This window comes from Neofelis nebulosa, chromosome 6, assembly GCF_028018385.1.
Source record: "Neofelis nebulosa isolate mNeoNeb1 chromosome 6, mNeoNeb1.pri, whole genome shotgun sequence".
NCBI classification, from domain to species: domain Eukaryota; kingdom Metazoa; phylum Chordata; class Mammalia; order Carnivora; family Felidae; genus Neofelis; species Neofelis nebulosa.
In genome coordinates this window covers 59,510,187-59,532,350 of record NC_080787.1, presented here as the reverse complement: position 1 = coordinate 59,532,350, position 22,164 = coordinate 59,510,187, and the positions used below count along the sequence as shown (strand labels likewise).

The 22,164-nt window shown below is 37.4% G+C and overlaps 1 protein-coding gene across 12 annotated transcripts in view; it reads left to right on the top strand.

Annotated features, from left to right (window-relative positions):
- KHDRBS2 (KH RNA binding domain containing, signal transduction associated 2) overlaps positions 1 to 22,164 on the top strand; it is a 593,528-nt gene that overhangs the window by 387,558 nt on the left and 183,806 nt on the right. For all 12 annotated transcript variants that reach the window (XR_009263055.1, XR_009263054.1, XR_009263053.1 and 9 more), the window contains exon 6: positions 3,589 to 3,787. Coding sequence is in view for 9 of the 12 variants with exons in the window: in XM_058734346.1 (XP_058590329.1) it covers positions 3,589 to 3,787 (199 nt within the window). In the remaining 3 variants the exon portion in view is untranslated. The remainder of the gene's footprint in view (positions 1 to 3,588; positions 3,788 to 22,164) is intronic.

Here is a 22,164-nt window from a genome sequence, read left to right as displayed (position 1 = left end):
AAAGAATGGTGCCTGGGATATTTGAAAACTTCTATAATAATTTGTTTAATTAAAACAATTTACATTGCAGCAAATGTATCTATGAAAACTACCTAATCCTCCAATCATTATGCATACCAGAGAACAAAGCATTACATCTATATAATAATTCATAGTACATATTTGAAGAATTAAGATATTTGACATCTCTGATGCACTTCATCACTATATATTGAGAGCAAACTGTGGAAAATAAAACATTAGGGGCAGATTTTGAAGGCTTTTGTTCGTTAATTAATGAGAATTAATACAGAGAACTAATGGAGTTTGTTGAAGAAAGGAATAATCATATTTGTTTCTAAGAAAGACTGCTCAGTCATTACTGTGACTGATAGAGAAGTAGAGCAATCAAAGAGAGACGGACATAAAGACCCTGATTTATGGCTGGGAAGCCAGTGAGGAGACAAGTCCATTATCCAAGACAGAAATGCACAGCCCTTGTATAGAGATACAGGGCTAGATTAGAGATAAGAATTTATAGGAATTAGTACTGTATTAGATGTTGGGGAAGAAAGAGTGGCCCACACAAGGATAACTCTTTGACATCTAGCTTAGTTAGAGATTAATGACATCAAATAAGATTTGGTGAGGGACCAAGTTAAACAAAGACTATAGTTATTCCTATAATTATCCAAGATCTATGGATCTAGTAGGACCTTGAGCAGGTGACTTGTACTTTCTGTGACTTGTTACTCAACCTTCAAAGTATCTTAGAAATGTCTACATGACAACCTTGTCAAGATTTTTGAATTAGATGATACCTATAGGACAGTGGTTCCCAAATTGGTCTACATACTGGAATCACTGAGGGCTTCCTGCCATTAGAGGTTGTAATTTAATTGGCCTGGGGTGTGGTCTGGAATTTGGAATTTTTTGAAGGTCTTCAGGTAAATTCTGAAATGCAGACAAGTTAAGGAACCTCTGATAGAAGGCATATAATCCAGGATATGGCATGTGTTAGGAAGGAAACAGGTAACAGTCATCATTAGCCTTAGAGAATGCAAGAGTCCAAAGAGGGCATTTTCCAAATAGTAATCCACAGTGATAAATATAACAAGTTCAGTGAAATGGGGACTGTAAATGAATCCAGTGGATTTGTTACCAGTGAAAAGTTACTGGTAATCTCAGAAAGAGTATTTTCAGCAAAGTGGGGAAGCAATAACTAGATTGCATTCAGTTCTGGAATGAGCAGGAGGTGGAGTATTGAGAATGGAAAACTTTTGAGAAGTCAGAAAAATGAAGAATACTGTAGTGTAGACTCAGCCGGGGACAGTATCCTAAAATAGATGATGTGAAACTTCAGCTGAATTGGAGAAAAGAGATATGAGATTAAAATTCCAGGGAAAGAACATAGTGTACGGAGGTGATGAGTCAGACTCAGGAAACAGGTTTTCTAGGGCTGTGTCTGGGACACAACTGACGGAGGAATAGGATGAGAAATTAGATTTGATGTGAGCATCATATAATTTTAAAGCAGGAACAGTTGTTACAGATTGAGAGATCTGATTTTACCCATTAGAAAAAAAAAAAAAATCCACCTTAAACCCGGGGAGTTATAGTTCTTCCTTGTGATTATTCATTAAAATAAGACTTGTGAAAATCATTTACTACCCACACCTGGACACTTTTGAGAATGTTAAAATGCTAAACTAAACAGGAAGCTAGGACAGCAGTTGTATATCAGAATTATTCTGGGCAAACCTGGATGTATGCTCACCCTGCTGAGGAAACAGACCCTTGGAGGCCCAGTGAAGGTAAAATTGGTCTTTACATCATTTTTCATAGATGTGTTTTATATTTTGATGATAATATAGTATATTGTGTTCTCAGCTATTGTTGTGTTTGAAGTGGGCACTGGGCCTTCTGGGTCTTTTGTATTTCACCTTCCCCAATCTAGGAGAGCATTCTCTATACATTAGACTTACAATAAGTTCTCTGATAATTTCTCTATTCATCAGCTCTATAATCTATTTAAAACGTTTAAAAGCTTTACCAGCATTCTTACTGTTCAGTCACAAAAGCTCATTTTCTGCAAGAAAGAGCCAGCTGACTGCTATTCATAGCAGAAAGCCTAACCTACATCCCCCATCTGTGGGTACAGCCAAGCAGTGTGATTGTTGACATCCCAATGATCATCATTTTTCCCAAAGCTTTAGTGTTCCTGCTGAAAGCAGTGCTTTCTGGAGGCCAGCCTTTCAGACATAATAAAAAGTGAAATAACCACGCTTTTGCCCAAAGACTTCAAACACTCAACCTTTCCAAAGGCCTTGGAAAACCATAAAAGTTGGCTGCAACCATTTGATCTTAGGCTTTTAATACAAGTTACTTTTGTGTCAAGCACTGTAGTACAGAGCATTCAGTCTATTCTTTTATTGCAGAATCCTAATGTATTTCACTAACACCGTAGTTACCATAGGAAAATAAATTATATTAGTGACTATACCAGTTCAGGGCGTTGTATGCATGATGACAAATCAGTGACAATGAGTTCCGATTTCAATGACCTTAGGCTGAAGCCACTATAATAAACAAAATGATATCACCATGCTTAGAGTTCCACATTTTATTAAAGTATGAAAGCGCACACAGATTTTTTCATTGTAAGTTACAACGTTGCACTCACTGTCAATAACCTCCAACATGGAGGAGACATTGACATTTAGCAGCTCAGTCTCATAGATGGTCCAGTGAGCCATACAGGTTTCCCCTGCTATCCAAAAGTAGAATATTCCTATGAAATATCTCATAAGCTGAAATGGAATAAAGCAAAGAAGCAATTGCCATTAATTTATATGCAAAATTTTTGAGTGCTCTCAGACCCCTCAAAAAATGACCTCAGGCTTTTCTGATACCTTAGGATACATCTTGCTTATGGATGCACAAAGTAAATGGAGATAAAGCACAGATGCTCACACAGTTCAAAGCCCTGGCAGGTTGATGGTAAGATGCTGAGTGTAGTACCAGGGGAAGGAGCTTGGTGGCTCCACTCTCGCTGCTTGGGGTACGCACTGGCCCTATAGTGGCTCGCTAAAAAACAAATACTAAACTCTATTTTTGTTTTTCGCCTTTTTCATAAAAGCAGAAATCCCCTTCTGAGATCTTTCATTTAGCGAAAACAGGTGCTAAAGTCAGTCTTTTGTAAAAGCAAAGTGGCATAAGGTGAACTTTTAAAAGGCAGAGGATACTTACATGTTACCAGAAACTCTGATTTGGGTCTTCTTGGCAAATCTGGAATAAAATGAGAGTGCGTTGATTTGTGTTTGGTTGTTTGTTTGGTTGTTTGGTTGGTTTTCTATAGTAAAGTATTTGATACGATTTTCATTATAAGTAAGTCATAGATAGCATTTACAAAATTTATTCTACTATAGACGTCAAATGCTTTACATCCTCAAGAGTCTCAATCACACACACACACACGCACACGCACACGCACATGCACATGCATACAGAAATAAATTTGGTTTTCTTTCCATCAGTGTAGTCTGTTTTAGTCTGTTTCAGTCTCTCTCATCACTGGATTCTCATCTGTACATGACCTGTTCCTCCTAGGGGCCGTGGGGGCGCCATTCCTCCTCCCCCCCCACCTGGACGGGGTGTCCTCACCCCTCGAGGGACTACTGTGACTCGTGGAGCTCTTCCAGTGCCTCCTGTAGCAAGAGGTGTCCCTACTCCACGAGCCCGCGGAGCACCGGCAGTGCCGGGATACAGGGCACCCCCTCCTCCAGCCCACGAGGCTTATGAAGAATATGTAAGTACCCTCGAGAAACCCATTGTTAGGAAGATCTCAATTCATTGGGTAACAAGCTAACCCTCAAAGACATTCATATACCATGAATATAGCAGATGATGTTTGCTGCAGAAGGCAAACGTCATTTGCATCAGAAGTTAATCAGTGCATTTAAACAAGAGCTTTTTTTGAGAAAAGCTTTTATTTTACAGGGACCATGATTGTTCGTACCAGTTAAGTAGCTTGCATTTTAAGAATTTTCCTATCTTTAGAAGATCAATCTCAAAAGGGAAATAATTATGAATACAATGTAAAATGTCTGAATATTCAGAAGCTTCTGGAACATGTTAAAGACTAGCATAAAACCCACTTGGCAGTATTTGACTATTATTGTATTATAAACTTTGGTAATAATGTAAGACCATGTGGTTTGCCTTTCACTTAAATATCCTTGCTCTGTCTTTCACCATATGAAACATATGGAATTGGCAGATATGAAGAATTCAAAAAATATAGAATAAACAGAAGACATGTAGTGTCTGTAAGCAGTCCCCTCACTTCCCAAGCACTCTGTCACTTGATACACCCTTTGATCTTTCATCCAGGTTGTTAATATTCCACTGGTCACATTGTATTCTAGTCCCTGTGACTAGAATACTGTGAAAATTATAAAAAGGCAGTTTCCTATTCACTTGTGTAACCATAGTAAATCCACTGTAAATGTTAAAGTGAATTGATACAAGCTAATCGTCATCTTATGAAACAGTTTCATTTTGTCTTTAACCTTTCCAGCATGCTCATCCCTGGTCTAGGGGATTATTTTATCCAGCCACCCACACACATGCTGTCTTCTTAAATGTCCTCTGTGAATGGTTACTTATTAAGCATAAACTCTTCAAGGACAGTTACTGTCACATGTGGGGCACTCAAAACACATAAATGTTCAATGAAGTGGTTAATAACCAAGTAAAACTTAATCCAAAATAAAGTGAACATGATTGATAGGTATCACGAAGAATGTATTAGTACTGAGAGTATGTTAGTATTTAGGAATGACGTTACTGCTTAGTATGAAACATTGACTAATATTTGCAAGAGGGAAGAAAAGTTATGTTTAGAAATCCATTTCTACTGGCAAAGGAGAAATGTGTTCATCTAAAGTATCTTTTGATACCAAAAAAGTTAGATATCAATATCAGGCATTAATATTGAAAAACTTAATCTGAAAATTACAAAATGAGAAACAAAATATATTCCACCCTGTAAATATGACCACAAATTAGGAAACACAGAGCCTAGTCTTGATTTTGCCATCTCTTTCCTGAGAAATAACTATGAAATAAGTATGAATATGTATGAAATAAGTACTTGTTAAATGAATGAATTAAAAATCCACAGTGGGATGATGGAAATTTTTTAAACCTCTCAGAAACCTTCTATCTCTGCCATTTTTATGTGCATTGTTTTGTTACCATGGTATTTGTGTCTTCCAAACAGAAGCTTAAGCAGTCAGATCTTTATTTCAAAAATCAAAAGAGAGAGAAAACCTTTTCAGGTCATAGTGGCCAACATTGTTATTAATCAGAGAAGTTACAGGGCATGGAGGGCACTGTGAAAGAGAAGAAGACTGGCAAAACATTGTAAGCTTTTGTGTAGCTACTAACACACCGTAGCCTTTCACATGCATTCCAATTTATAGTTGGATAGATCACTGGAATGCAGGCCAAATAAGAGTAAGCTACAAAAGCATGAAGAGTTTATAGAAACATGAGTGAAAGGGTTATATACTGAATAGGAGAGGGTGGTTTTTAGAGTAAGTAAAAGAAAATATGTAAAGCCATACTATCTGAATTTTTTATTTAGATTCTAAGGTATCCAGTCCCTTTTATTCATTCACTCAATCATTTACTGAGCCTCAGTCTTATTTCAGGCACTGTTCTCAAGGTCCTGGAGATGTAGCTGTGAACAAAACAGACCAAATATCTGCTTTCATAAAGTTTGCGTTTTAGTGAGGGGAGACAGAAAACAAACATATATTAACAAATGAATGAAGTAATGCCAGGTAGAGATAAGTGCTCTGGAGAGAGGTGGATGGAGGACACTACAGTAGCATGGGCTGTTATGGAAGGTCTCTCTGCCATAAAGACTTGAACAAATGCCTAATGGAGCAAGGGTCCAGGCTGAGAGGATGCCTCCATAAAGGGCATCCCTGGTAAAGGAAACAGCAAGCACAAGTGCCCTGAAATGGGACCTGCCTGGAACATTTGGGGGCCAGCAGCAAACAGAACATTAAAGCTGGAGCAGAATGTGTGAGGCAGAGGTAGTAGATGAGGTCAAGTAGATGAGGCTTTGGGAGTTTTGGGCAGGACAGTGCCATGATCAGATTTATGTTTTAAGAGGCTCTGTTGACATCATGGAAAACAGAATACGGGGTAGGAGTGGGCCAATAATAGAAACAGAGACTGCTGAGTGACTCATTGCAGTATCCTCCACTGGCAAAATGATGGCTTGGAGGGGATGAGAAGAGAGATCAGAGTGTGAGAGCACTGGGAAAATGATCTGTTAGGTTTTGGGTGATAAAATAGATGTAATGTGTGAGAAAAGAAAGTAAAAGGAATTTTTGCAACGTTTCTGTGAAGTGCAGGTTAAACTGAACCTTGAGCTGAGCAAGTGGGTTAAATCCAGATGTCCTTTATTGAGATGAGGAGTACTGGGGAGGGAAGCAGAAAGTCTGGCTTGCGGGAAAGTCAGCTGTGTTGGTGGGGGGACAGGACCTGACTTTTGAAACATACAGCAGCAGCCGGAGGTTTGCATTCTTGTCATGTCACTAGCTGTGCAATTTATAAACACTGAGGCTTGGATTTCCTGTCAACTTGGGTTTTCCTTTCTACTGGAAAGGGGAATTGTGCTCATCTAAAGTATCTTTTATACAATAGGAGGTGTCAATATTGAAAAATTCAGACAATCTTAAACGTGCAAAATTGGAAACAGAAAAATACATTCTACCCTGTAAACAAGCCCACAGATCAGGAAACACAGGGCCCTGTCTTGATTCTGCTATCTCTTTCCTGAGACATAGTATGTATGAAATAAGTACTTGTTAAGTGAATGAACTAAAACTCCACAGCAGAGATGGGGGGGCGGGGTGTTATATGAATAGAGAGTCATGAAGTCCAGTAATAGCAATACCATCAGGCCTTAAGAAAGTTCTAGAACGAGGAACTAGAAAATTGTCAAGAATCTCTTTTCCTATCTCATCTCTGTTCTCTGCATATATGTTTCCATTCACTTTAGTCTACAATCTACTGGATTTTTGGCTTCTCTTGATCAACGTATGTCCACCCCAGGGCTGCCACATTTGTGTCCAGTTCTCGTCACCTACAGACACTGACTGGCTGTCTGTCTCTCAGTCCCAGTCTAGATCCCCAGGTGAGGGAGTCATACTCACCCAAGCTTGTCAGGTGTCCAACACTAGTCAGTCAGCCATGACTAAGGACAGTTTCTGGATATTAAGTCTGGGATCTACTACTTACCAACCAGCAGTGCAAGGGAAGAGTAAGGGTCAAGTTCACACAATATGAGCATGGTTATTGGGGGCCCAGCCCCAAGGATAATATGGGGAGACACTAGTTACCAGAGAAGGAGAATATATTTTGAACTTGGCAGATTTCCCAAAATATATCTATGATAACATTCTCTTGATAACAGGCAAAAGTAGATAACTGTTCTTTAAATGCCCTTTTATGCCATGTTTTATAAAAACCTGTCGTATGTCATATTTTAATTTTTTCCCCTGTAAACAACTCAATGATTATGTACAGAGTTTAATACATGGCTGATAAGCTGCTGTCAGCATCTCTGAAGTCTCAGACCAAGCTCAGATTAACACTCAAGAGCTGCTATTCTCTGCTCTAATTTTAAACTATTGATTCCTCTGTAAGGGGTAAGAAAAACAAAAGTTTAAGTGTTTCCGTAACAAAATAATAGCACCATGCTGAGTTGATGGTGAAAATCTCAAAGGAGTTCTTAACTTTCAGATAAAATTTCTAGAAAAGGTTCCCTTTATTATAAATGACACTGTGAGCCAATTCACTCCTCAGACTTCTCTTTCTTCCCTGCTGGGTCCCAGCATTACATTTCTGACCACACAGAATGGATATAGGTAATCAAATCCACTCCTTGCAGCCTGCCTGACAAGCAACAGCTTACAGTAAATGAGATTGCTGTTTAAAACCATCATTAGTGTTAGCAGAGTCTAAAAAAAATGTGAATTTTGGTTTAATTGTTATACATCCTAATCCAGACTTTAAATATTTTAAAGTTTCTTTGCGCTGACCTTCTACTAAGAAGTACATTTAAATTTTACAGATCCATCATCATGATCAAAATAGATTTGCAGAATTGAAAAGTAGAGTTCAAAAAGTCTCCCACATAACAAAATATGAAGTTGATCATCTGTATCGGTGGATAATATGTTAAGAGCGAGTAAACCGAAACATAAACTTTTGAATGCCTACTAGGTTCCAGTCACTATTTTAATTAACTTAATTTCATGATAACACAACAACCAGTTATCGATGAGTGATTTTAGTAGGTGAGGAATTAAGACTTGCATTCAATTTTCTGTCTCCAAACCTCTGTATCTTTGTCGTCATAAGATATCCTACATAGTACTTGCTTCACAGAGAACTCACATGCACGTATACAGACCATTTATACTTCACACCTCCCATCCAGACCACTAGTCCGGACTTGAATCCCCTCAGCAATATTTAGGACATCTACCAGCCTCTACAGGAACACCTCCAACTATGGAGAACTCAGTACCTCCAGAAGCTAGGTGCTGGACATACACAAACTGTGGTTAAAGAGACACTACCTCTGCTCTCAAAAAGCATGCCATCTAGTGGGAGAGACAAAGAATTAGTCTAACAATTAACATAGAATATGTAATTGCTTTAGGCTCTTATCTTACTCTACCTTCTATTAGAAGTAAGTTTTGCTCTTATCTTCTCGCCCATAATTTAAACATCCTAAAGGCTGAGAGTGTTTCTTACATTTATTTTATCTTTACAGTTCTAAGTGCTAAGAATTAGCAATTGAATTGAACCTATTTATGATATTGTTGGAAAGATGTTATATCTATGCACACTCACGTACATATACATATTTTATATAAATATTAAATGAATGAAAGTAAAACACAGCATATTTTAAGTGTCAAATAGAGACTACACCTGCTTCCAGTAAAGAGAATTATCACCATGGCAACGGGTGTTTTAGAAAACCTCTAAGAAGGCAAGGAAGACAGCAAGAGCAAACCAAGAAAAGTAAGTATAACTTTGAAAAGTAGAAAGAGGGGGTAGGAAGCTCCCTGCAAAAAGGAATGCTAAGGGGGAAGGCAAGAAGAGGGACCTTTCAAAGGAAATTGTAAGAAGCTAGGAGAACAGTTTGGGGAAATAGGATTCATTTAAGATAGCAGTGAACATAATATAGGATTACAGATGACCTTAAAGGCTGAGGTTCTAACTTTACTGACTGTCATTAACAACCACCTGACGGTTTTTCAGCAGGAGATTAAACAAAGATTTGGGGGAATTTTATGATCCTCAATTGTTCATAATTTGCAGTTTTATAATTCTCAATTATTAGGGTGGATTGGAGAACAGAGTGAAGAAAGGAGAGATGATTTAGGGAATCAACTGCAGTGAGACTTCCTGAGATGTGGCCTTGAATTATGGAAGCAAGGAATGGGATTAAAAGTATCAAGGCCAAATATAACACTGAAAATGGAAATAATAGGGTTTGTGACAAGTGAGTGTGAGAGGAATAGGAAAAGCCAGTCAGGGCTCAAAGGTACGCTTGTATGAGGGACAAGATTGAGATAGGAGGGAGGGCTATAATGGGGAGGAGTGGGCAGTGAAGAATTGAGTTTGAAGCTAAACAAGGTCCTTTCCAAGGCTTACAAATGTCCTCACGGGGCCATGTCTCTGAGTTGCAGAGGTAAGGTCTTTCACCTGCTATCAGTTGAGATCACTTCCCCACCTGTCACACTTCCCCTTGGGTAAGGTGATACCAGAGGACAAGGTTGTCTGTGAAATTGTGCTCAGTGGAGTTCATTCATCTCGAGTTTAATAGGATATTTTTTATTTGCATGATCACGTATTGCTAATGTTCTATTATAGAAATAATTCCAGAAATATTCTTCTCATCTTGCCTGGTGTCATGACACAAGTGTTCATGGACACAGATCTGACTTATTTAAGTTGGGAACTCAGGCACTAGTGCTGGAAGTATTTGGTTAGTGGTGGAAAAACAAGTTTGAATTGTATGGCGGCCAGAAATGTTCTGTTGAGAACTTTCCACATTATTCAGAACATGATAGATATGAAAGAAACGTGATAGAGCCTTCCCCAAATTTGACAGTAATCCTCATAGTCTATAATGTAACCAGTAATGAGTTGTAAAACTGAGATAAACTTTCAAAACTACCAATAATAATGTTTTCTATCAACCATGCTGGAGGAAGAAAAAATCAAAACAGTTTCCTTTCCTCTCTATAGAAAATATTATAAAGTCATTGTCATATTAGAGGTGATCAAAAATTATGCCTTCAAAAAATAGGAAAAATAACCTAGGTGTATATTAGGCAACTAGTGAATGAAAATACTGTATTGTTGTCTGGAGCTTGTCATGTTTGTATTTTCAGTTTTTAAAATTTTGCAATTTAGGGGCGCCTGGGTGGCTCAGTCGGTTAAGCGTCTGACTTCAGCTCAGGTCATGATCTCGCGGTCCATGAGTTCGAGCCCCGCTTCAGGCTCTGGGCTGATGGCTCAGAGCCTGGAGCCTGCGTCTGATTCTGTGTCTCCCTCTCTCTCTGCCCCTCCCCGTTCATGCTCTGTCTCTCTCTGTCTCAAAAATAAATAAAACATTAAATTTTTTTTTTAATTTTGCAATTTAGCCATGATTGCTTTTCTCATTCAAAATATTCACTTTCATGCCTAATATACATAATTTTGTAACCTTTTTCTTAAAGATAGATGCAAAATTGTATACATTCAGGACCCACAAGCTCCTTTAAGAAATTTTTTTAATGTTTATTTTTGAGAGACAGAGAGTGAGAGAGAGAGCAAGAGAGTCAGGGAGAGGCAGAGAGCGAGAGGGAGACAGAGGATCTAAAGCAGGCTCCAGGCTCCAAGCTGTCAGCACAGTGCCCAACATGGGGCTCAAACTCACAAACGTGAGATCATGACCTGAACCGAAGTTGGACACTTAATTGACTGAGCCACCCAGATGCCCCAGGACCCACAAACTCTTAGTCTGTCCCCCATAGAAGAAAACAATGGCAATATTTATAGGAAAATGGATGGTATATATAGGGCTGGTACAGTGGGGTGGGGTACTGTTTAAAGAAAAAACCTGACCGTGTAACCAGAGTTTCTTTCCAGTACTGAAAGTCTGTTCTGCTATGCTCAGCTACAGCCATGTTGCTGCTGTTGATAAGTATGCTATTCCTTGTGGAGATGCTATCCTTTTCACAAAGGTTGTGTGGAAGAATTAAATGTGCAGCTGAAGACACACAACTTCCAGAAGTGTCCATCAGAAAACATACTGTCAACATAAATATTTGCTTAAGTAAACACTCTCTTGTGGCTTATATGTTGGTGTAACATAAAAAAAAAAAAATGAAAACAAAACCCTCAGGTACACAAAATAATTTCCTGCTTCCAAAGACATAGATCCAATTAATTTTTAAATTAACTCAAATCTTTTCCAACAGTTAATATCCAGATATCAAAATGGTGCATGGGGGCACAACAAAGGAAGAGAAAATATCAGTTCAATGCTACCTGAGAAATTTGGCCATGTATAATCAATCATGTTAACCGAATTTATAAAATTCATTTTGACAAATTTTTGAAAAGCTTTTCCCTTCATCAGTCTTAACTAAGCCTATCAGCATTAAAGCTCATCCTATCAACTGATTACAACTCTGAGGCATCCTTTCAGTAACAATGAGAGAACTAGAAAATTCGCTGGTAAATCAATAGTCCTTAAAATTTCCATAAATGAGTTCAGGCTGCCAACCTTCAATTTCATGTGTATGGAGCATTTTTTGACAGGAGAAGGAAATAAGTATTAAATGATAATTGAAATCAATTCTTGTGCCATTTTTGTGGAAGGAAAGATTATGAGCCTGATCTATAATGCATTTCGAGGGGAGCCACATGTGGTGATTTTCTGTGTAATAGTCAAGAGCCTTCACCCAACGAAGGGAGATTTTTATTAGAGTTTCTAGATTGGATATTTGTATTCCATTAAACATTCTTGTTTGAGTTTCATGCTCTAGTCTCCCCTTAGTAGAGACTAATTTACCAGAATGCATTGTAGGATTTTGTTTTTTGAAATGTAACCAATATTTAAATTAAACAAAACATGTGAACTTAACGAAATATTTTTTGAAACTATCGGATAGGCATAATACTGCAGTGCTTTAAATCCCCATAGATAGGTGGTGTTTTTTAAGGATTATTAAAATATTAAATAATTTCCCCAAAATATAAGGTAGCATCTTTTTAAATTGTGTGCAGTTTTCATCTAAAGTTCAAGCTTGAATAAACCATCCTTCTTCTAGCATTATGCTTTAGGTTTTAAGTCATTTTAGAACAGATGCAGATTCTTTTAGTGGCCACAACATAGGATTGTATCCAAACCTCTACCTTATAATTACCATGATGACTAATGTCTTTTGTAACACTTACAAGGAAGAACATAGTGTTTCGTCTCTGTCCCTTTTTCAGATGACTGTTAGCTGATGGGAAATATTATAAAGTATTTAAAGTTTCCTTTAGGCTCTGTTGTTATGGTCCTTTTACAGTGTCTGCTATAGATACAGGGAGGGAGAGCAGTGGCAAAAATGCCCCCAAACTGCCACTTCTGCCTTCAGTTCCACCATTTTTTGTCTTTAAAATTATTAGTGTATTTTAGGTCATATTATTTTCTATCTTTTCTCCATACACATGGTCTAAGGATCAGTAATAAAAGTGAATTTAGCCTTAATTTCTTTCTATAGATATGTTCTTAAAAGGCTGTGCTGGGTATATCATTTTTTTCTTCTGAGTTCATTATGATTTTGATTACGATACCCCCACTAAAAATTTAAGACCCTAAAGAAAGTGACAAATCAGACCTAAGAATCCTAAAGTCATTTTTTCTTTTGCTGGTCACAAAGCAATATTCTATGTGTTTTGCCAACACCACCCTTAACATTCTCTGGCAAACAAAACTTGGTTAAATGCAACGTGCCTTGATTGTCAGTGGCTTTTGCAGAAAACCAAATAGGAATGGTTAAATAGGATTGAGTCCTTGTCCATATTCTGGCCCTCTTTCATTATGGATTCCCCTTTTAGGTGAAAATAGTGGCTGCTAAATATTGCCATCAGTCACATATCTTTGTGATTATTTTCTGTGGTATCTTATGAGTTGAAGGCTTCTACTGGGGAAACTACAGATGTTCTTTGCAATAACTTTTAGTAATCTCAACATTTGAATTAAGACAATTTCTCTTCCTTTTTGGAGATAAGAAACTTTACTTTCCCTTTATATGAAACTATGTTGTGGATTATTTCTGTCTTATATTTCTTAGAAACAAAATAGAGAATATACCACTAATGGGCTTTTAATTTTTTTCCATATTCCTTCATGTAACTACAGCCCTTCTTAGAACCTCTGACCTATAAACATCCATGTCAGGTAATTTGTTCTCTATTTTACACTGTCATGGATACTAATGGAGCTGGAGAGCTGTGGATACAGCTGGTATGAGGGCTGGAGTGAAAGCTGAGGGTGCAGAGGATGAGCAATTTGTTCTTTCAGGCGATCTTTCCTTTCTTCTCAACCTCCACAAATAAGTCCAAAATCTTCCCTGTGTGTCTTCTATTCTTGATGTAAGAAAATAATTAAAACAACAAACTCATTTGATATGAGTCATGGGGGTTGTGTGTCATAGGGAGTGAAAGAGATTTTGCTTTTAATGTTCTTATTGTTCTTCCCCTTATAACAGTACTAGGTGCAACTACATGAAAATAAAAGCCAATGTCCTTTGCTGTAATTTCAGCCCATGTTATAATTTCTGTTACATGGCAGTCTTTTTTATTAAATAATGTACCTGGAATTTATGCATTTGCAGAATAATAAATAACTAGCCAGAAGAGTAACTGGAACCCACCACTGATATATTCATCTGGTCTGCATCGGTACAGAGCACCAGCTGGTGTCCATTCTGCTTGGTCAAACCTCAGATCTGATTGGTTGGGGCCCGAGTCGTTCTGGCTGTTAAATGTTGTACCACTTCCACGTTGGTGAAATTCTAGTAGAAATACAATGTAACAGATTTTCACAAATAGGCAAATTAAGTCAACTGAGCTTAGAGATTAGGATTCCTTAGCCAAGCCATTGGGGCATTTGTCCAAGCCAGATGGTTGCACTGCACCAAAACCTCTTCTGATCACAGTTACAGATGATGGCACTTGCGACTTCAGAATTCCCAGTGCTCTCCCTGTCATCGTGCTGAAATTCATCACTGTCTCTTTCCTGGACAATGTGTCCCACATCCGTAGAGAGAATGGGACATAATCTAATGTACCTCACCCACTTTACTTCATCATATACATAGAGTCCTCTGAATGCAAAAAGCCACCATGCACTTTTGGATGTCACAGAGTCTTATCTAGTCCACTACTTTAGTTTACGTCGAAGAAATTAAGGTCCAGAAAATGAATGACTGAACTAAAGTCACACACCTGGTAATGCCAGTCACAGGTTTCATGACTTTTCTTGCAGTGCTTTTTCTAACAGACATTACAAAAAGAGCAAGATAATCACAAATGCACCCGCTTATGTATCTTCCAGTTAACTAGACTAATCATCGGCACCCATGTTGAGCTTTAAACTTTTCTAAAATTTACGAGGAATAGATCGAGAGGATGACCTAAGAAAATGTTTGAGTCCTCATGCTAAGCAGATTTACCAGTGAAGTTTATGGGGCCCAAATTTCTCCTTTGACTGTGTCTTCCCTTATCAGGAACCTGAAAGCCTTCCAGAAGTCACACACATACACACACGTGTGTGGGGGTAGGCAAGCACACACAGGTACATATCGTCTGTATTTTATGTTTTTTAGTGACTGACAAATAAACCAAAAGCAAACATAAACAAAAGGGGAATTCCAGTTTTCCTTTACTTATCAAAATATTTTCTTGTTAAAAAAAGGATTTATAGAAATGTAAGAACATGCATTTCTCATGTTCTCTCTTACTTCTTTGTAAAACTCTACCCGACAGTACAGAGTTACAGTTGTGAAGACAGGAGTGTAGTTTACTGTCATGTAGAAAACATACCTATGAGGTAGGAAAAGGTTTGAGGAGATATCTCTATGGATTTAGTAGGTAAAAAGTACTTGGTCATTAAGCCGGAACAGACTCCTGTGTTTGAAACCAGATTTTTACCAAACATATCTATTCCATTCTACATTCCAAATGTAAGTTAAACCATATTAAGCAATAAACTACAGAATGGAATTATACACATAAAGCTCCAAATGTAATGAAACAAAAAAAATTTCCTATCTAGATCACATTTAAGGTTTTCTTTTACATAAGAAGATATAGTTTTAAAATTTAGACAACAGAATGTGATAGTTTTCATTTGTAATTTAGGCAGCAAATAACCAGCCCAAATAAATCTACCAAATCTTCTTCCTCCCAGAAAGTAATCTCCATTAAAATTTCTTCCAAAATAACAGGTTTCATCCAGCTATATTCCCCTTTTTTCTATTCTAGCTCCTTACAGGGCTTAATATAACACCATATTTTCTCATAACACCACATTTTCAGCTTTCATTTCTAAAGCTGTCTTAAACCTTGACTCTCCCTATTGACCTATTTGTTTGAGAATCTCCAGTTATTTCCATTCTAACAGTACTTCTTTTCCTACACCTGTGCATCTAAACCTTTCATCAACATCTCCCAAGTTAGGATTCCTCCTGATTTGTCTACTTCTGTTTAGTTGAACCCCAAAAATGTAAAAGTCATTTTTTGAGTCTTTCTTTGCTTTTGTTTCAAATGCTAAACTCAGATTAGTTTTCCGAAAATGCTAACTTTATCATGTCACTCCTTTGTTAAGAAATATCCATCTATCTCTTCCCATTACCTAAAATCTAAAATTTCAACTTCTTAATTTTACATACATGATATTATGAGAAGATGAAGAGCAGTAATTTTACAAGCTTATTGTTAACTGAGTTTCATTTTCAAATGAGGTTTGGCCAAGAATAAACACAAAATAAATCTAAAAGCAAGAGAGAAAAATCTTAAACTTATATAGCCAATAATTAACAGCAACTTTAATATATATTAAATACATTCTTACTATATTATAATATAATTCTATAATTCTTAATATACTAAATTCATATATATATTCTGAAAATATTAAAATACATTGTGCTATTTGATTGTTTTACCTAATAATTTATTGAATGCCCATTCTATATGATATTAATTTCTGTAGGAAGAGGCATGATGGATGAAAATGGTGGTCATTTTTAATGTGTCCCTATTGTACGTTAGGGCTTTTACATACATAATCTCACAACAATAATGAAAAGTAAGAGGTATAATTCTTGTTTTTCCATTAAGGAATTTTGGGGTCAAAGAAATAGATAAATCTGCCAGTCACCTGTCTGATACAAGAGCCAGACAGATCTGTCTTCAAAGCTAATACCTTGTTGGATATAAAGATGTAAAGGCAAAGCTCCTGGCTTTAAAAGGGCAACAGGTAACAGACTTGCACGAAAAACAAAGCTTACAGGTTCAGGGCAGAGTATACTTTGTGAGGGAGGACTCAAGACTTCATTGTTAGATATATACTGATACTTTCCTGACCTACCTCTCAACCAGTATAAAGTAGTTATGACACCTGCTGGAAATTCCATTAAAACTAAACCTATCTGTAATATTTTGTATTTGCTTTGCTTCCACTCAGGTCGAAGAACTAATCAGTTATAATGCTATTTGATATAGTGCAAATATTGGCATTTACAGGAAAAGCAACCAATAATCTTCAACTTTATGGTAGTCAGGATAGAAAAGACTGAAGCAGTTATACACATACTGAAGTTCTTTGGAAGTCTAGAATATTAAAAGTAGCCAGAAAATCCAACAATGATAATAATAATTATTATAATCATAATGATATTGATAATGGAAACAACTGATATAATTAAGTACTTACTTTGAGCCAGACACCATGCAAAGTTATTCACCTTCAACATCTAATTTTTACCACATTATTATGTTGGTATTATGTCCATTTTACAGTTGAAGAAACTGAGATTGAAAGAGGCTAAGCAGTATGCCCAAAATTAGCTAGCCACAGAGCAGCAGAGCTAGTATATATATATATATATATATATATATATATATATATATATATATATATATATATATATATATAAGATTGCAAGGGCATTGCCCATAGTCTCCAAGCTATAACAGTACAGTACTTAACAGATGGCAGGTGTTTGCCTAGGTGCTACACATAGACTCAAGTTACCTTCCTGGCACTTTTGTGAAAAAAAGTGCTATTACTTTCTTAGATAGGAAGGATTATATGTAGGGAGAAGTGCAGGGAAAGATTTAGTAGCTGAGCCAACATTATCCAGGTAATGAGCTGTAGGAGCTGGGATTTCCAACCAACCAACCTGGCTCCAGTCCACCCTGCTCTGATGTCTATAGGGAAGCTTAGCAAAAATATCATTTGGATACTGAGTTGCAAATGATACCAGTAGAAAAAAATGAGTGGGGTATTTCAAGGAACCACCCAGTAAATCTTCCTGGTCTAAAGTGAACAAATAAAAACAAGGACTTGGTGGAGGAGGGGGCTTGAAAGATGAGTTGGGGCAAAGTGATAAAATGAGTTGTGGAAAAAAAATGCCTCAAAGAGAATTTAATTGTAAGATGATGGTTAGTGAGAACTGGCTGAATGTTACCGAGACATCCAAGAATGAATGTAACTGTGCACATCAGCAGGGACTGAGGCAAGTAGACACCGAAGACAGGAAACACCATCGAAAGCCTATGTAATAATTTCTGTAGGAGTGCAGTTGCTAAGAGGGGACAATACGGGAGGCATTATGGAAGATTTAGTAAATTAATTAAACCAACTAATTCCAGAATTCTGATCATTGTGCAAAAGACTTTAGGTAATTAAAAAATAGAAAATTATCCAATACTATTTATTTTTGGCTTAAATATTAATTGGACATTACAAAATGTTTATACTAAGGCTAGTTAACACTTTTATTCTCTCACATAATTGCATTTGTTTTGTGTGTGTAATGGTAACATTTAAAATCTATTCTCAACTTTCAAGTATATAGTAAGTATTATTAATTATAGTCAACATGCTGTACATTAGATCCCCAGATCTTGTTTGTCTTATAGGCGGGACTTTGTACCCTTTGACCAATATCTCATTTCCCCCACCCTCTCAACATTATGTTCTTTTTAAAATTTTTTTTTAACGTTTATTTATTTTTGAGACAGAGAGAGACAGAGCATGAACGGGAGAGGGGCAGAGAGAGAGGGAGACACAGAACTGGAAGCAGGCTCCAGGCTCTGAGCCATCAGCCCAGAGCCCGACGCGGGGCTCGAACTCACGGTCCGTGAGATCGTGACCTGAGCTGAAGTCGGATGCTCAACCGACTGAGCCACCCAGGCGCCCCTCTCAACATTATTTTCTTAATCACACATCTTTTTCCTATGAATGTTTTCCCGCGTATCTATGTCATGATAAGAGCATCAGTTAGGAAACATTTTAGACAATTGTTTATGAAATCCACAGCCTTTAAATGAGATTTAAAAAGATTTGGAAGAGAAAAATGATACTTATTTTTTTACCAAAAATAAAATAATATAATGTAGTCATATCATGACTTTGGATTTTTTCAGCCAAATGCTTGAACCACTTTCTAAAGAGATGTTTTAAACATAATATCATTACAAAGTGGTTTTTACACTATTTTTTTAGAAGCATCCATCTGTCAAAGGCACTTTTAGCCCTTGTTCCAGTTACATAATAGTGAGGAACAAATGTTTTGTTTTGTTTTCCTTGGTAGTTTTATATTTATGATCTCAGAAGTTACTGAGATCTGTTTGCAGGACCTCAGCAGCCCGTCAAGGGAGCAGTGTAGGTCTGGAAGAGCTGTTAGCCCCTGAGGGAGCTAATGGGGGGCTGAGTCAGAAGAGGGAGGCACAAAGCACAAATGCATTGCAGGTGAGACAGAGGGAAGAAAAACCAGGGCTTTCCAATTACCAGAAAGATTCTCTTCCTCTTCCATATAGCCTCCATTGAATTTTCTATCTGCACTCCTAGGAGAGTGTTTAGAAGATGCTCTATAGGAATGGTGGAATTGTCATTCTCCCAATATGTTTTCTGGTCATTTCTATCTCTTCTGGTTTCTTGCCTTCCATCCCATTCCTCCTGGTCATTCAGACAGGCTGGAATCAAGACTTCTAGAGAGTACATGACACTGCTAGTCCAGTGCAGAAGTCAGCCAGCAGACCTTTCCTTCAGAGGACCTGGAGTGAACATTTTTGGCTTTGCGGGAAATACAGTCTGTGTCACAACTGTGCGACTTTGCCATTGTAGCACAAATGTGCCATACACAATATGCAAATGAATGGAAGTGACAATGTTCCAGTGAAGCTTTATTCGGGAAAAAACGGGTGACAGGGCCATTTTTAGTCCAGGGGCCATAATTTGCCAACCCCTGGCCTAACGTGTAGCACCCACTGTATTTTGTATTTATCTCATGACAAATATCAGAATCAAATTTACAAGGAACATATTTCTGCAATGACGGCAAAAAAAAAAGACCCTGGAATTTTAGCTTATGTGAATTATCTAAGGCCTCTCCTTTTCTCATAGGAACTGCATGTCAAAGAAGAGGGCTAAAACATTACATAAAACCATATCAAATTCACTCCATCACTAACTGCCAGAGATGGTGGTTTGCATAGAATTATTTTCATCTCCAGCCCCTCCCGCCCTTTTAATTTAAAGATATATGTGATGTAGCACACTGCCAAATTGCTTACTAAAACAGCTGAATACCATTAAGGAAAAAAAAATCTCATTTTCAACAGAGCTTCTGAAGGCTGGGTGATGGAGGCACCGTGCAGGTGAGTGTCTTGCTAAATGATAAATGAGCTTGGATCCTCATAATTTTTAGAAGAATGTAGGTACAGTAATACCAATATTCTATATAGCTACATACTTCTGATGATAAATTCTCCTGTGTCACCTCACTGGTAGTGCTATGTCCCCACCATTTGTAATAATCTAGTATTGTAAGCTGCTGGCAGATAAATATTCACACAAGTGTACTACTTGTTTTCTTCTGAAAGAACCTGTTAGCCATCGTGCTTCAGACAGACTCAAGTTTAATGCATCCTTTAAAAAATGTATTTGGCAGTAAAAATGTTGTGAAAATTGATCTTGTTATAAAATTTAGCACCTTAGATTTGACATTAAGGCCACTTAGAGACTTCAGCAATCAGTAAGGCAGAGAGGGAACAACTGAATTTCAAGGTAATGGTTAGGAGGCCATAAAGTGAGAAATTGGAACAGGTTACAAAATCCAATCTTTCAAGTTGGTCATTTATTTGTCAACTACTCCAGCTCTAGGATACTCTACAAATACAAACAAATAAATAAATAATGCTTGCTCTCTGGCATTTTTCTTAAATCTGACGAGAACAAACCGGAGTCTTTTAAGATTGCTTCAACATCACAGAGAACCAGCAATAAAAAGCAGAACCCAAGCAGCAAATGACAAAAAAAAAAAGAATATGATAATCTAATAAATAAATACAAGAAAGGGATAATTTTAAATTTGCAGAGTCATAACCAATATGCTAGTTTGACTTCAGAAATAAAGTGATATAAAATTAAACATTATGGACATGGAGAGTAATTATCAAGTTGATAAGAGAAGGTGAAAAGTCATATTTGTCCTTGATACTCATTGGCAGCTTGATTTTAGTGACATGTTACAGTCATGACACAACTCAATAGAAGGGTAGATGTAATCCTGCATGTAAACGTGGGAAGTTCTTTGTTCAAGGCTCCCTCTGGTCTGTGAAGGACAGGTGGTTACAACTCATGTAATTGCAACTCATTTCTTAGAGTTACACCTGCCTCAATCCTAACAAAGTATGAATTGTACAATTTATGAAGAGTGCCACCTTCAGGCAAGAGTGGATAGAGTCTGAGTAAAACCGATAGGAAGGACTTCATTTACTGGCACGTGTAACATGCATATTTTATAAAATGTTCTTGTTTACCCTAGAACTTGATTTTTATGGACAAGCTTGACATCCTGCTTTATTTATAAACCCTACCTTCAGCCTGACCTATCCCGGAACATTACTTGCATTTTCACATTTTCGCACCTCCCTGCTTTTACTCTGTAATTCTTTTCATCTTTTAAACACACACACACACACACACACACACACACACACACACACACTTTCTCTCTCTCTCTCTCTCTCTCTCTCCCTCTCTCTCTCTCTCTGTTATATGTGACAGGTATACTCAACTTTTCGGATCCCCAACTCAGAATTCACACCACCTTTCCTTGAACACCTTAAAAAGTGATGCTTGGTTCAGTCTACCTTTAATGTGGTTAATTACATATTTGCTGTCTCTTTCGCTAGATTGTATGCCCTATTGAGGGCAATCTCAGGCTTATTCTTGTTTATTTTCTGCATTAGTTTGCAAATAATAAGTGGTCAATAAAAATGAAGTAAGCGAATGACTTTTATCAGTCTGGCCAGATAGCTAAAAAGAAATGTGGAACCCCTTCCAGGAGATGGAAGGATATAAGAAATCCCAGGAGGGTTTTAAGTCATGGCATGAGTTCTGACTAGACTCCCAGACTAATACAGGATGGGGGTATGGTCAAAGGAGGCTGCGCCATATGCATCTAGGCTAAACTCCACCTAGTTTTCTCATTTGTGCAGATCTGCTTGACTCTCATCACTGAGATCTTCCAGACAGATTTAAATGAGGTGCTTATCCCATCACCTATGTTGAGCTGTGTATTCGTATAACTGCAGCTTTCTCTACCGGGGTCAACGTTGTGGTGGAGACATTAAAAAGAGGCACCCGAGCAAATATTGACTAGTTACTGATTAGGTAAATAAAGTATTTGCTTAGCAGTAATTACTAGTTTTGGTGGAGAAACAGGGGGAGAGTATGCACATTGAGGTAGGAGGGGGCTCAGTGACATCAGTTCTGGATCTAAATTAGAGATTACTTTTGTACTTGTT